Source organism: Nilaparvata lugens, chromosome 5 (assembly GCF_014356525.2).
Source record: "Nilaparvata lugens isolate BPH chromosome 5, ASM1435652v1, whole genome shotgun sequence".
In the NCBI taxonomy this organism is placed as follows: domain Eukaryota; kingdom Metazoa; phylum Arthropoda; class Insecta; order Hemiptera; family Delphacidae; genus Nilaparvata; species Nilaparvata lugens.
In genome coordinates, this window is record NC_052508.1 from 57,129,222 (window position 1) to 57,146,474 (window position 17,253).

The 17,253-nt window shown below is 34.6% G+C and overlaps 1 protein-coding gene across 1 annotated transcript; it reads right to left on the reverse strand.

Moving 5' to 3' along the window:
- Positions 1 to 1,124: 1,124 nt before the first annotated feature.
- On the reverse strand, positions 1,125 to 12,114 carry LOC111064634. Its single transcript, XM_022352394.2, has 3 exons — positions 11,962 to 12,114; positions 9,848 to 9,969; positions 1,125 to 3,832 (listed from the first exon to the last, which is right to left on the reverse strand). The coding sequence occupies exons 2-3, from the start codon at positions 9,927 to 9,929 to the stop codon at positions 1,416 to 1,418; spliced, it is 2,499 nt and encodes an 832-aa protein (XP_022208086.2). The 5' UTR covers positions 9,930 to 9,969; positions 11,962 to 12,114; the 3' UTR covers positions 1,125 to 1,415.
- Between the last annotated feature and the right edge of the window lie 5,139 nt (positions 12,115 to 17,253).

Sequence of the window (17,253 nt, forward strand, 5' to 3'; positions counted from 1 at the left end):
CGCCATTGGGGTATTTTAGCACGAGATATTATATCTATATATTTGTTATATTATAGATTACAAAGGCATTGATATGTAATAATCTTATAGGTTGCCCCCTCAATGGCCGATTTCAATTCCAAGTACGACACTAGCGCTGCATGTGAGTCTATGAATCTTTAAGGTCTTTGGATGGAACCAATCAAAAGTTGTAATATTCTTTTATAATATATATACACACAAACGGAGAATGACTCCGGGTTCCAGCCATCAATAAGAAGCATCTATTTAATTTAATCATATATTTCATAGCATCAGCTGATGAAAAGTGGAATACCTGTGTTTGTGGCGCAAAAGTCTGCACGCATCTTCAGATGCAACCAATTTACCAAGAATGCATGTATTCTAGGTACATTGGATGTAACTAAGGAATTTGTGTTCTACATAAAACCCTCTTGGTATTACCATTTAATTACGATCGGATGTAAGAACACGGGATAGTTGTTCCCTAAATGATTCCGGCAGCGATGGAAATCTATTACAAGGTCTTTAATTACGACCGAAGAACTCTGAGTGGAAAACTTCACAAAACTTGAAACTTGAATGAATCAGAAATCAACTACTAGAGGAAAGTCTTGATTTTGTGTAATGCGAATCACTTTACAACTTTATTCTACCTTCATTCAAGTTGGCAAATCGATGATTGCTGACTCGAATGCTAACATGTTTCTTTCTTGCCTCTCAATAATCATCGTCTAGAAATCGAACTTCATGGTTTAAAACTTTTCGCTGTTCATTTTCTGAACAATTTTCTGATAGTATATTTGAAATTACTTCTGAAAAGCCTCATATATAATTATGACAATTAGTAGTGTCTAACGATCGTTTATTCTTGAAGGCCTGGAAGAAGGAAAACATCCTGGTTGAAAAACCTGAGAGAGTGGTTCAACATTGACTCAACATCCCTTTTCCGAGCTGCAGTCAATAGAATCCAGATTGCATTGATGATCGCCAATTTCCGTCGCGGAGCTGGCATATAGAAGAAGTATGGGAAACATAAATATAATGATGAAGATAATAATACTATAAATTCTAAATAAATGTGCTTCTTGTAGAAGTGGGATTCATAAACTTCAACGAACAAATATGATATTAACACAAGTTTATTCTTTTCATAAACATAACAACTTCCACTTTTGACGAGACAGCTTCGCTCCTAATACAGTAACTATATATTATCAACAGTATTTGCCATAGAAGACAATAAACATAAGATTATTGTATATGGGATTGGGAAACTATTTGATTCAATAGATAGATTGAATTACATTTTGCTAAACTCTTTCAATTTGATTGAGATGAGATGAATCGAATCTTCATAATGCTACCACAGTAGTAGATTGAGTTCAGATACTGTAGTTTTCAGGCTCTCTCAATCACTCATCTAATGCCTCCAAGACAAATGAACCTTCAATCATAATTTCATCATTTTTTTTATCTATGAAGCATGATCTGTTGATTTTATCCCAGGGAATAACAGCTACAAAAATATCAAATCTGCCGGATCCACCCGAGAATTCACCCAATTCTTCATCGAATCCGAAACTGCACGTTGTTTCAAATACAAGATCGTCGTACTTCTTATCAATTGCTATCACTCTGAGCTTAGTTTTCAAAACAAACAAGTATTGCCCAGTAAATTCAACTGGAAGCAGCCTAAAACAGATGTTACCTTTGCATTTGAATACGTTTATTTCAAATCCGCAATCGAATGATGAGAAACAATAGGCTTCACATGACCCGTAGCAACAATATGGTGTTGGAAACGATTCAGAACATAATATTTTGAAATAATTTATGTGTTTAGACTTGATTGTTTTGAGTGCTGAGAAATCGCGTTCTTGCTGTGATAATGACAAGTTTGCTGGATACGGTGCTGAGCCAAGATTGATGACGTTGAGTCCAATGTTGAGCTTCTCCTCCTCTGTTAGCAACAATGACGACGCTGTAGCTTTTGCAAATTCATTTGCCTTCATTGTCAGAAAGCGTATGTGATTTTTAAGGTTGTTGAAGTTCGTTGCTATTTCCTTATCACTCAGTCTTAATCTTTTGGCTTCAGCAAGAGCCCATATTTCAAAGTAAGTGAATAGCTCAATTTCTGATTTCAACTTCAATTTTTGAAAACTCATTATTTTATCTATAGTATCCATATGAACGGATGAAAAGTGTTGACTCTCAAAAACATCTCCAGTTTCCTCCTGAATAATTTGGATACATTTTTCAACAATGTCTGGAATCTCTCTGTCTCTGCAATATTCATACAGCGATAATACTTCTGAAGGAGGAATTTCTTGGTCTTCGATATATTTGATACATTTTGCGCCAAGCTGGGGAATCCAGAATTTCCGTGAAGCAATGTAAGTAAAGCAGGCCTGCATTGCAGTTTTGAAATTGATACGACCAGTATAAATATAGTGTTTCATCCCTTCAAATCCATCGAGTTCCACGTCATTTATCTTGATTTTACAACCTTCTTCACGTTGTTTGTGGAACTGGTTTTGGAAAACTTTACTAGCCATGGAAAATATCAACTTATGTCCTTTCACTATATTCTGTTGAGGACCGACAATGAACTCACAATCACATACAATACCACCGGATAGTAAAAATTTGAATTTATCTTGATCTAAAAAACTGTTTTCCTTTTCGAAGGATGAAAGTGATTCTTTCGACTCATTGCTGAAAGGTACTTTAAAATTCCGTTTCTGTGAACAGTGGGTATCAAAGTAGTCTGGCATTGGTATCGAATTGGGATCCATGATATTGAATAGAATGCTGAGCTTTTCTTCTTGTGAAAGCAACAAAGACTTAGCAGGTCCTGAAGTGAACTCCTCTCCATCCATTGACAAGAATCTGATGTGTTTTTTAAGGGAATTGAAATATGAATACATTTGCTCTGCACTAATATCTAGACGTTCAGCTTCTGCTGTCGCCCACCTTTCTAAATGATAGAAAACTTCTTGCTCGGACTCTAGATGAAGTGATTCTAATCCTAGCAACATAAGAATAGTACCCGCATTGGCCGTTAAAAAATGATCGCTTTCTACTACTTCTCCAGTTTTTTCTTGAATGAGTATTCTGCATTTTTCTTCCAATTCTGGAATTTCATTAACAATACAATATTCATACAACTCCAGCACCTCAGATGGTAGAATCTCGATGTTTTCAATGTATTCGAGGCATTCTGAACTCAGTTGAGAGATAAGATATTTTCTCGCAGCCACATACGTTGAACTTGCCTGGAGAACTGATTTGAAATTGGCATGACCAGTATAAATGAAATGTTTCATTCCCAGAAAGCCATCGAGCTGCACGTCTTCTATTCTCACAATTGAATCTTCCTTGAGTTGACTGTAAAACATTGCATAGAAAACTTCACTCGCCATTGAAAATATCAATTTATGCCCTTCAACAATATTTTTTTGGGGACCAACTACGAATTTACAATCACTAGCGATGTCTCCTTTCAGTAAACGATAGAATCTTTCTTCAAATATCACACTGTCAGGATTATCCAATTCTTCAACTTGATACTCATCTGAGTCCTCATGATTGGAGACTTGACGTTCATTGGAGTCCTCACGATTGGAAACTTGACGTTCATTGGAGTCCTCACGATTGGAAACTTGACGTTCATTGGAATCCTCACAATTGGATACTTGACTTTCACTTGAGTCTCCACAATTGGATTTTTGACGTTCGTTGTAGTCCTCACAAACAGATGAGGCTGTTCGCTCAACTGGTTTCATAACTACATGAAAATTCACAGGATCGGCCATTCTGGTAGTCTCATCTGTGAACAAATTATGGAGTTTGTAGAGAGATGCACACTCATGAAATACAGAATAGTCTCGAAATACAATAAGCTTGTTATGTGAGGATTTCTACTGTCTAGAATCTTTCAGAATATGTTCCATGAATATTCAAATATCGTATTCGGAAACTTGGAGAAATATTTTGCATTAAAAAATATACATTTGATAAAATTAACTAACCATTCCTTTCAATGGAGATAATTTTTCTGTGGAGTTTGATCATTATGTCGATGTAAATTTACTTATACAGATTGTTCGGAAAATATATCTTTGGATTCATAGTTAACTGAATGGATCAATTGATATTGATGGAGTGTGTATACGAATAGGTACTATTACTGAAAAGCAGGTACTAAAAAGCATATTCTATTTGAATCTATGAATTTTAAGTGTCCAGAATCGACTCAATTGATTCCGAACAAGGTCTATGAAAACTTATCTCTAAAAACCTCGATTCCGATTCGAAATGAATAAACATACATGTGACCTATTAAGCTGTGTACAGACTTAATTCGCGCCACGAACACGCGCATTTCGCTTTCCATAAGCTCATTGACCGAAGCGAAGCTGAGGTCTTTCGACTCGATCGGCTTTTGTCTGTTTGTTTGTTTGTACCGCAGTTACAGCCGCAGTTATTGTCCGATTTAGATAGAATTTTGTATACAAGTTCTTCGAAACAAGGCGCAGAAACGTATGTGTAACGATTTTTGATAAGACTTCCGGTTTTTTTTTGTAATTTAAAAAACTGCAGACCTACCTCCTTCCAGAAAGTTACTTTTTCGTATCTAGCGCCGTTATCTTGCAAGATACAGCAATTTTTATTTTTTTCAAAATAAAAGATCATTGTATTCACAATACGTTAAAAGTAAATCTTGCTCAAAATTAATATAAGTGAAAAATTGGCTCTCATTTTTTAATAGAACTTGTGCCGCTCTAAAATGTGCTGTATTTATTAATTGTATAAAACTACTCACTTGACTGAAACAATTTTTTCCCCTTTTCAACACGAAATTCCCCTGTTTCATAGTTTCTGAAAGACTATTACCTTTTGTTTTTTCTTTTATTATGAGATCGGAAACCAAGTTGTGAGCATTTAACATTCTGCATAGCATAACAAGCCATAACATGAAAACCATCATCAGCTACCTCCTGTCATTGACACCAACAGACCCATCTTATTTAGAATCATTTTCTGTCTCACTATCGTCTAAATTGCCTACTGCATATTCCATTTTTCCGTCAGCTGACGGAATTGATCTTATAATCAATTATTAAAAATCTGGTGTGGTACACTCACACAACTCTCCTTGCTCATAATTGAAACTACGATTAGACTTCTATATTATGTGTATATATAATTGTTTCCAGAAATATCTCGACTATGTGTTATTTTTATGAACTGCGCTACATACCTACCTCATGCACGAGAAGGAGGTTACTAAGTCCATTTCTCAAGGATGGGGTGGACCCCCCATTAGTTTCCCAGGAAGGAGACTCATGCCAGTTGATAGAGCTGATAAATAACTATACAGGGTATGAATTTGAAAAAAATTGGTCAAGTTATTTTCTAGAAAATCGTGAAAAACATGGTTTTTTTAGTAATTATCCGCCATTTTTCTCAAGAATATTACGGAGCTCCTGCAATTTTTCCCAGAAATGAGACTCATGTCAGTTGATAGGGCTTATAGATAGCTAACCATGGTATGAATTTGAAAAAAATCGTTAGAGCCGTTTTCGAGAAAACCGTGAAAAACATGCTTTTTTTGTAATTATCCGTCATTTTTTCCGCCATTTTGAATTCAATTTTATTGAATTTCTTATTGTCGGATCTTCATGGTATAAGGACCTTGAGTTTAAAATTTGCGGAAAAAATTGCATTCAAAATGGCGGAAAAAATGACGGATATTACAAAAAAAGCATGTTTTTCACGGTTTTCTCGAAAATGGCTCTAACGATTTTCTTCAAATTTATACCATGGTTAGCTATCTATAAGCCCTATCAACTGACATGAGTCTCATTTCTGGGAAAAATTGCAGGAGCTCCGTAATATTCTTGAGAAAAATGGCGGATAATTACTAAAAAACCATGTTTTTCACGATTTTCTAGAAAATAACTTGACCATTTTTTTCAAATTCATACCCTGTATAGTTATTTATCAGCTCTATCAACTGGCATGAGTCTCCTTCCTGGGAAACTAATGGGGGGTCCACCCCATCCTTGAGAAATGGACTTACTAACCTCCTTCTCGTGCATGAGGTAGGTAGGTAGCGCAGTTCATAAAAATAACACATAGTCGAGATATTTCTGAAAACAATTATATATACACATAATATAGAAGTCTAATCGTAGTTTCAAATATGAGCAAGGAAAGTTGTGTGAGTGTACCACACCAGATTTTTAATAATTGATTATAAGATCAATTCCGTCAGCTGACGGAAAAATGAAATTATCCGCCATTTTTCTCAAGAATATTACGGAGCTCCTGCAATTTTTCCCAGAAATGAGACTCATGTCAGTTGATAGGGCTTATAGATAGCTAACCATGGTATGAATTTGAAAAAAATCGTTAGAGCCGTTTTCGAGAAAACCGTGAAAAACATGCTTTTTTTGTAATTATCCGTCATTTTTTCCGCCATTTTGAATTCAATTTTATTGAATTTCTTATTGTCGGATCTTCATGGTATAAGGACCTTGAGTTTAAAATTTGCGGAAAAAATTGCATTCAAAATGGCGGAAAAAATGACGGATAATTACAAAAAAAGCATGTTTTTCACGGTTTTCTCGAAAATGGCTCTAACGATTTTCTTCAAATTTATACCATGGTTAGCTATCTATAAGCCCTATCAACTGACATGAGTCTCATTTCTGGGAAAAATTGCAGGAGCTCCGTAATATTCTTGAGAAAAATGGCGGATAATTACTAAAAAACCATGTTTTTCACGATTTTCTAGAAAATAACTTGACCATTTTTTTCAAATTCATACCCTGTATAGTTATTTATCAGCTCTATCAACTGGCATGAGTCTCCTTCCTGGGAAACTAATGGGGGGTCCACCCCATCCTTGAGAAATGGACTTACTAACCTCCTTCTCGTGCATGAGGTAGGTAGGTAGCGCAGTTCATAAAAATAACACATAGTCGAGATATTTCTGAAAACAATTATATATACACATAATATAGAAGTCTAATCGTAGTTTCAAATATGAGCAAGGAAAGTTGTGTGAGTGTACCACACCAGATTTTTAATAATTGATTATAAGATCAATTCCGTCAGCTGACGGAAAAATGGAATATGCAGTAGGCAATTTAGACGATAGTGAGACAGAAAATGATTCTAAATAAGATGGGTCTGTTGGTGTCAATGACAGGAGGTAGCTAATGATGGTTTCCATGTTATGGCTTGTTATGCTATGCAGAATGTTAAATGCTCACAACTCGGTTTCCGATCTCATAATAAAAGAAAGAACAAAAGCTAATAGTCTTTCAGAAACTATGAAACAGGGAAATTTCGTGTTAAAAAGGGGAAAAAATTGTTTCAGTCAAGTGAGTAGTTTTCTACAATTAATAAATACAGCACATTTTAGAGCGGCACAAGTTCTATTAAAAAATGAGAGCCAATTTTTCACTTATATTCATTTTGAGCAAGATTTACTTTTAACGTATTGTGAATACAATGATCTTCTATTTTGAAAAGAATAAAAATTGCTGTATCTTGCAAGATAACGGCGCTAGATACGAAAAAGTAACTTTCTGGAAGGAGGTTGGTCTGCAGTTTTTTAAATTACAAAAAAAACCGGAAGTCTTATCAAATTCATACCCTGTATAGTTATTTATCAGCTCTATCAACTGGCATGAGTCTCCTTCCTGGGAAACTAATGGGGGGTCCACCCCATCCTTGAGAAATGGACTTACTAACCTCCTTCTCGTGCATGAGGTAGGTAGGTAGCGCAGTTCATAAAAATAACACATAGTCGAGATATTTCTGAAAACAATTATATATACACATAATATAGAAGTCTAATCGTAGTTTCAAATATGAGCAAGGAAAGTTGTGTGAGTGTACCACACCAGATTTTTAATAATTGATTATAAGATCAATTCCGTCAGCTGACGGAAAAATGGAATATGCAGTAGGCAATTTAGACGATAGTGAGACAGAAAATGATTCTAAATAAGATGGGTCTGTTGGTGTCAATGACAGGAGGTAGCTAATGATGGTTTCCATGTTATGGCTTGTTATGCTATGCAGAATGTTAAATGCTCACAACTCGGTTTCCGATCTCATAATAAAAGAAAGAACAAAAGCTAATAGTCTTTCAGAAACTATGAAACAGGGAAATTTCGTGTTAAAAAGGGGAAAAAATTGTTTCAGTCAAGTGAGTAGTTTTCTACAATTAATAAATACAGCACATTTTAGAGCGGCACAAGTTCTATTAAAAAATGAGAGCCAATTTTTCACTTATATTCATTTTGAGCAAGATTTACTCTTAACGTATTGTGAATACAATGATCTTCTATTTTGAAAAGAATAAAAATTGCTGTATCTTGCAAGATAACGGCGCTAGATACGAAAAAGTAACTTTCTGGAAGGAGGTTGGTCTGCAGTTTTTTAAATTACAAAAAAAACCGGAAGTCTTATCAAAAATCGTTACACATACGTTTCTGCGCCTTGTTTCGAAGAACTTGTATACAAAATTCTATCTAAATCGGACAATAACTGCGGCTGTAACTGCGGTACAAACAAACAAACAGACAAAAGCCGATCGAGTCGGTCAATAAGCTTGGCATCAGCTGATGGAAAGCGAAATGCGCGTGTTCGTGGCGCGAATTAAGTCTGTACGCAGCTGGAGTTGCACTTCAGGAGTTGAGAAGTTTTCGATAGTAATCATGAACTAGCTGGAACAATAGTAGTGTGAAATATTTGACAATAGCTGGAACAGTAGTGTGAAATATTTGACAATAGCTGGAACAGTAGTGTGAAATATTTGACAATAGCTGGAACAGTAGTGTGAAATATTTGACAATAGCTAGAACAGTAGTGTGAAATATTTGATACATAACCGATAACATGTTGAGGTGCTTTACCGACAAGCATTCGCTAATGATAGTTGAACATACCTGGAAGAAGTGAGATCTATCGTTATGCATATTACTTATACTAGATTTATTTTGCAGGAATGAAAGGGAAATAACTATTTTCATACATTTCTCCCACTATCTAGTATTAGGATATCAGGAAGGAAATGTAGAATGTATTAAGAATTGAACTTTTAAATATACCTACATGAGATTTTTTGTACACATTTTGATATGTTGTACTTGAGCTGGAAGTGATTGCTGAAATCAGACGCTCGTTTTGTTCCAACATTATCATTAGTCGAAATTTGATACCTAATAATTCTTGTCACGGATCTTTCAATACACATGCATAGTATAGCTCCTTTCGTCCTCAAAACGAATTCTCAGTTTACTTCACTTGGGCTTTAGTGGCTAAAGAGCAGTGCTCTACGTATCAACTATTACTTTTATCGTCACTTTATCACTCTATAGTGAATATTGTTTGAAATTTTTGATTGTAAAAAATGGATCCTACATTAAATTCTACTAATTTGAACTATTTGAAGTATAATATCTCATTCAAAACACTCGCTTATGACCTACTCCAATGGATTTACTGTCGAATGTATATTAAATATAGTAAAAAGATAGTTGATTCAAAAGAGAATCAGTTGATAAATCAACCCATTTGAACCCTATTCTACCAAATTCATTCCATACTTGAGTAAAAAGGTAGTTGATTCAAAAGAGAATCAGTTGATAAATCAACCCATATCATTTTGTAATATTACATTACAGTTGATTTATCAACTGATTCTCTTTTGAATCAACTATCTTTTTACCCAAGTATGGAATGAAATTTGGTGAAATAGGGTTGATCGATAGTTATTGTTATTATAAGAAAAGTTTTTCTCTAATAATAAATAATAGCTTACCTCCAGTTTGTACTATGTCTTCAAATCCTAACGTATCAGAGCTCTCACAATCAGAAAGAGCAGGTGATATGACGAATGACATTTCCACGCTTCCTTACAACTTCGAAGTGTATATTGGAGATCTGAGAACAAGATGGCAATGGTGATAGAAAGTTATAGAGAGGTTAAATAAACCACATGGATCAATAAATATCAATGAGAAAATAACAATACAATTCCAAAATTATACACAATTCTTTGAATCATCAAAAAATAACTAAGAAAAATTTATTAGGTTTGGAATGTTTGATTGCAATTGATCGATGTATGAATACTCAATGCAACTACACAGAAACTACTCATATTTTAATATTAATACTCTTTTATCATTTTGAGGTTCCATCAAATCTGCATGATTTCGTGATATATTCAGAGAGTATAGATTATATTATAGTGATCATGATCAACGTCTCCTATCTTGTGAACAAGACTAAGATCTGGTTGCACAAAAGTCTGTCAACTTTTAATACCAATTGAATGGCCCAAGAATCAATCAGAGGCCTTCTTCTTGAAAAACCTGCACCGATTGATTCTCATGTATTGGATTTAACGGGTTTTTATGCAACCAGGCCTTAGGCCCGCCGCAAAGTAGACCCACGCTAATCCACGAAAAGCAACCCAAGCCGTGGCATGTTTTGTAAACCATTGCCAGGCTTTTCCAGACATCTGTGTAATGATAATAATACATGCTATGAATAATTCACTTGTAAGATGATTGATTATGAATAATTCTATAGCAATGGTTTACAAAACATCCCACGGCGTGGGATGCTTTTCGTGGATTAGCATGGTTCTTCTTTTCTCTTTTAAAGGTTCAATTTTCTATAGCTCAACAATATATATTCTATTTATATATTCCAGATCAACTTGTTCTTCAAATGGCTGTATTTTCTAACTGTGAAATTCTGACTATTATTCATTATAACTTTATGGAAAGCTCGCCTGAATGGCGATAGATGATAATACCACTAGAATAGTTTTCCTATAAATCTCATCCGTCATACATTCCCCTCAATTTATGAATTATTCAAATAAGACAATATTATATATGATATAATATAAGTATAATACAACTAGAGACTCCCTGGGTTGAAGAACTCGCTCATGAACTGTTGTATTGATATCTGAGATCCGCAACTTGGAATTATACACAGTTGGTGAGAATTATTATGGAAACAGCTAAGTATATATTTACAAGTATGATAATATTATTACAGTAGTAGGTTCCATCGGAATCCTATTCCAATTGAAAAAAAAACTTTCTGTAGCTTCAGAACTCTTGTCCGCCATCTTGGATCCGTCATATGGATCCAACTTCATTTCGAATCCAACTTCATTTTTTCAAATGGGAAGTTGATAATGTGATACATGATTTCGATACAGAATTTCAAAGGAAAATCAATAGCGAAACCCGCACATCGATATCTCAAACTGTTTCAATTATCTCAACATCATTTATAGGTACTAATAGAATAATGATACAAAAATGAAATGAATGAGTACGGTACCTATACATTTATCAAGTGTTAAGCTCGTTTACACCAAAGTTATTAACAAAATGTTTATAACTAAATCCTTATAGATTCTATTAGATTGAACGGAACTTGACAAACACATATGTTCATCATGTGTATGATAAGTTATGTTCAATCTAATACAATCTATCCTATTATATTAAGCGAGCGATTTCTGTATTTATATATCTGGTTATTTTTATATCTGGTTATTTATGTTTAACGGATCTCGAAACCGGCTCTAACGATTTTCACGAAATTTGGAACATAGTAGGTTTATGATATAAGGATTCGATTGCACTAGGTCTCATCATTGGGAAAACTCGCTGAACGACATTAAAAGGATAATTCATCCTTGGCTGAAACAGCTGTGGATAGTAAAAAAGTGAGTGAGCGAGTGAGTATGTGAAAAATCAAAATATCGCATCCCCGAAATTCATAAGATGACGTATAGGCTGCTGTGAAATATAAACACGATCATTTTGGTGTTAACGCAGCTTTACGCTCGTTTAATTATTATAGAAAATATTCAATAATTCATGTTTGTTGTTTGTTACTTACAGGTTGGCTTATGAATCAATCTACTTCCTTAGTTCCTACTGCTATTCAACTGTAGCACCAACTGACCAAAACTCTGAAGGAAGCTCTTCGATAAGAATTTATCGTTTGTTCAATTTATATCTCTGTAAGATAACGGCCACTGCCAAATCAACATGATTCTCTGCCGCGAGATTAATAAATCGTCCTTAACAAGACGAGTTGATGTGAAAGTTGTGAAACATTATGAAACCTGAAATATTCTAATTGAAAGATATAATTTATATTATCCGCGTCTTTCGGAGGAGACGATAAGCCGTCGGTCTCGTCTACCTAAAAAGTAGTCATTTATTCATTTATTCATTCATAGACAATAGATACAATCATAGAGAAACGATAGCATAAGTAGATATCCCATGGTATAGGGCGTTCATGTTGCAACTTTTACTGTTATCCCAAGCCGATAGTTCACGTAGCTCTTTCCTATGCAGCTGTGTGACACTGATAGTCTCTCAAATTGTGCCGTTCATACACTATCACCCCAACAAAACAGTAAAAATTGACAATAATCGACAGTAATCGGCTTGAGATAACAGTAAAAGTTGCGACATAAATTTCCTATACCATGGGATATCTACTTACGCTATTGTTTCTCTATGATACAATGCAGGTAGAAACAACAGGCATTCGCCCAAAACTGCTGTGAACCTTAATTTGGAATACACAGTCTGGAGGTTATGTAGATGATAACTTAATTCACACACTATTTTGAGTCCAAAAAATGTATGTACGACAATAATTTAGAATTTGTCAGATTAATTAATTTCAAAATACAAATCCAAACAAAAATATCCCTTCACAATCACAAAAAAATATTTAAATTTTCAGTTATTTCCACAAATAAAATTATACTCATGTTAAAATTCTAAACGTTAAAACATCTAAACAATATTTAGTCGTCATCTGTCATCATCATCCCTCTCACTCATTACCCACGCACAAGCCTACGAGCTTATGTGGGCATCACACTCAGTATTATTTTATCAACTTAAAATATTATCATGAATCCAAAACCAATTCATGATCCATGTTTTGTAGCATGAGGGAACGACACTGCTTTTCCAATCGCCATCTTACTATTAGATTGTTCTCGGACAAAAGACATTCTCAGCTTGTTACTGAATAACCATTGCAAAACGAACTATGGAGCAGGGCTGCCTCTCCAGTGGATGAATGCACAAATGAATGAATGAATGAATGAATAATAATGACGAATCTGTTGTAGTTGGACGTCAGCGGACCTCTTTGTAGCCTGATGCACAAATGGGCCGAATTCTATGCATGAGCGAATCTCTTGATTATTATTCCTTCTCCGATCTCCTCCCTTGTCTTGTTTTCTATGTCACTCACTCCTCAAATCTATTCAAATTCCCTCTGCAGCCTATAATTTTTCCAGTTGAAATGGAACAACAGTAATACATTCATATCGAGTGTGAAGTCATTCTTTTCTCCTAGATTTGGGTGCATTGAGAAAGGGTACTTATTGAATATCTGATAATAGTTTTCAATATATGACTTTTTTGTTAGCTGTCTCTATAGATTCACAAGAGGGGCGCGTAGCTATTGAGGTGGGGAACCCCGATTTCTCCACCCCTCCCAACGTGAGTAGAATATAACTCACTGTCAATTTGAATTACACATTTGTTAATTGGAACGTTTATTAGGTAAGTGAACAGTAATTGGAATTTGTTGGGCGTGGACATGAAAACCTATTTCGGCTTGCCTGTAGTTATTGACAAGACCAGACTGAAAATATAAAGAGAGGATGAAAAATGAATGCAATGTTGGAAATACGTGATACTCAAGTAATATTATTTATCATTATAATGGGATAGTTGCATTGCTCAGAGAATTCACTGACGATTCGAGTACTTCGTTCAGATATAGAAAAATTTTCAATTTCGCTTATTTAGATAAGGTTAAAGTAAATAATCAGGTAAGGATAATAGGATAATACAGGTAAATAATAGTAAGGATAAAGTATAATAATCAGGTTTTATTCAATGACAACATTTCCGTTTGAAAAAAATTTGGTTACACAAAAATTATATTACAGATCACTGAATACAATACTGTTTGATTAAGAAAATTTTTGTCTGCAAACAGGAGTGAAATACATTCAGAACTCAACTAAAAATGCTTATAAATAAACTCAAATTAAAATACTTATTTGATTATGTTTAGTTCTATTTTCAGTTTTCAGTCCCTGTACAAATTCTCTATTTTAAATGGTTCATAGTGTGAACAGTACTGGCCACATTACCCAGTATTGTGTATGGGTTATGATTACACATGATCAAAGATATTATATCCAGTAATACATGATCATAGATATGTTCCCTTTCATATTCATCAAATATTCAAAAGCCTTATCACAGATGAAATTAATCAAATCTTTGATGAAGGTAGTTCAAATATATATATGATCCAAATCAACAGTATCTGAAAATAAACTTTACTATACAGAGGAATTATTGAGAATCAATTCTCAACCGGGAAAAATTAGAGTGGGAAAATTTTAGCATTGGAGGAAACTTGTGAAACGTACAGAAACCATAGGATTACTACAAAATCTTTTTTTGTCATTTTTATCGCATAATGCCTCGAGTGATCCAGCGAAATCAACTTAATGTAAACTCTCCCATTGAAAGTTGAGTATTTAATAGAGTAGTTACTTCTAGTATAATGTTGAAATAGGTAGTCTCTAGCTCTACTACACCTACCATTCGTAATAGGGTTACACTTGAATTTCAGATATCCTGGTGTTACTTTTGTGAAGAATTGTTCTAACTGAATTAAAATAAAGTTCTTAGTAAACTATGATTAAGAGTAGAACTGTTTAGAGGGAATAGAATGTTGAAAGTAGTCTGAAAATGGAGTTTTGCTTATTTCTGGAATTAGCACTCTCTTTTGAGTCTCTCGAGAGTTTTGCGAGCGCTAAGGAGAATATCTAATTGAGACAAATCATCTACTAGCTGAGCAGTAAGGCAGCTATCCCTTGTCAAGTCCCCCATGAACCTCAGGAGCCTCATCAACCTAATTCGCTGTCATTCTCGAAGGATGCAGTCACTTTTCAGAGAGCATTGAGCTCTTGCGTGACTCAGACAAAATAATACTTTTGACTTTTGATACTTTTGATGGATGGTGCAGCCTGAAGCCTCCGTATGCTAGTTAAATACTGGACAAACTTCCACGAAAGAAAATGACCCACTTTGAAAAACTTCAATGACTCTTATTCCTTGAATAGTGATTGATTAGGTAGAGTGTAGCAGTTACTGCTGTATTTGCAGTCGAATGAGTTCAAAAGTGAGATTGAAAGATGCTATAGTGAGGTTTTAAAGTCAGCATGTGATAAGCATTGGTTTGTCATCCTTGTCTGTCATTACACAAAGCAGATAGCTATATCCTTTTTCATTAAGTGCTTATTTGCGTTGTGTTTCATCGCAATCATGTACTGTACAATATAGTTTATGGAATATGCTAGTTTTAGATTCACTTTTAAATTATTATATAATTGAATTTTTATTTCAATCTTCATCATCACAACCATATCTAGCAATCCAATGCCCAAAGGCCTGGCCACATTGAAGAATTTTGTCTGTCAGATGACCTGAAATTAGCATTAGAATCATGACATTGATATTCAATGAAAAAGACTAAGAAATTGTCAAAAACCACTGATTTATTGATAATTAGAGAGACCGGTTTCGATTATTACACCATTGTCAATCTCTGATAAACTAAAACTTAATACAAGAGCAGCAGAATTTATACTAGTAGGTGAGTACTGCTATTGGTCGAGGGCATGAACGCCTGCCATTGGCCTAGCTAGACAGTCTCCTCCCACTCAACGGTGTGACAAAATGGCGGCATAAGCAACAGAATCGCCATGATAACAAAATTTACTTTCAGTACAAAATGAATGGCAGGCGTTCATGCCCTCGACCAATAGCAGTACTCGCCTACTAGTATAAATTCTGCTGCTCTTGTATTTAGTTTATCAGAGATTGACAATGGTGTAATAACCGAAACCTGTCTTTCTAATTATCAATAAATCAGTGGTTTTTTGACAATTTCTTAGTCTTTTTCATTCAATATGAATAATTACCACAATATCAACTTCTCAACTACACAAAAAAAAAACATTGATATCCAGTCTGGTACGGAAGAAATATTGTTTTCAAGAAACTGGAAAATTAGCTTCCATGCTTATTTCAGGGAGCTGATAGGCTAACTAGATGACCTACTATTGCGATTTCGCCGTTTTCAGGAGCCGCGACTTACTTCTAGAGTAGGGTTGGTATAACCCTTTATAAAATAGTTGTTATTTGTACATCTAGAGTGAAAAATACTTTCCGCTTGATCAGTAGGAATTGGGATATTCAGTGGCCTCCTCGATCACCCGATCTAAGCTCGTGTGATTTCTTTTTTTGAGACTCGTCCAGCAACAATACAGGACTTAAAAATGCGGATTACACAAGAAATTCGTGCAATAACACCAGAGGTGCTACGACGTGTTAGTGAGAATTTCAGTTCAAGACTTAGACAATGTGTGCAAAATGATGGTCGCCACCTTACTGGAGTAATATTCAAAAAGTAACAATTTTTCTGTTTATAACAAAAGTTTCCATTCGTGTTCTTACTATTTGTTGACATATATTACTTAAAAATATTTTCTGTGTAAGCTATTTTAATACCTAAAATAGTGCCGTTTGACTGCCCCACCTTGTATATAAACTAATAGAAATTCATAATAGTTGAAATTTAAAAAGAATCTATTCAAATTCCTAGCACTATTTGCAAGTTGTATATCATCATTCAGAAATGATAAGCATTTATAAGTCTCTGATTTATTGTATTTGAACTATTGTAAAATCATGATAGATGGAATTTAAAGAGAATCTGTTCAAATTCTTAACAATATTTACAAGTTGTATACTCTCATTCTTCTCTAGCTCTTGACAATCATTATAGTTTGTAAGACTGAGGCCGGTATCATCCTATTGCAGGTCTCCCAGTTTAAACTTGGAGGAAAAGCCTTTTCTAGACAGGACTAGACTAGAAAACTGATAGAGTTACTGATGTAAATGGGATCCAGCGCTCGCTATAGAGTGGAATCACCTCATCCGAACCACTTCCATTAGCTGCATCTTCAACTCATAATCATGTTAATCTACTACGAATAAGGTATAAGGCTTTCAGCCTCCACTAAATCAGTTACTATATCCGTGAAAGTGGTACAATATGTTGAGAGAA

What these genes read in the sequence shown, in the direction of transcription:
- LOC111064634 (XM_022352394.2), bottom strand. Translation starts at nt 9,929, where the DNA reads ATGTCATTCGTCATATCACCTGCTCTTTCTGATTGTGAGAGCTCTGAT. An exon ending in AGACATAGTACAAACTGGAG is followed by an intron (nt 3,833 to 9,847) that starts GTAAGCTATTAT and finishes ATTTGTTCACAG; the next exon opens with ATGAGACTACCAGAATGGCC.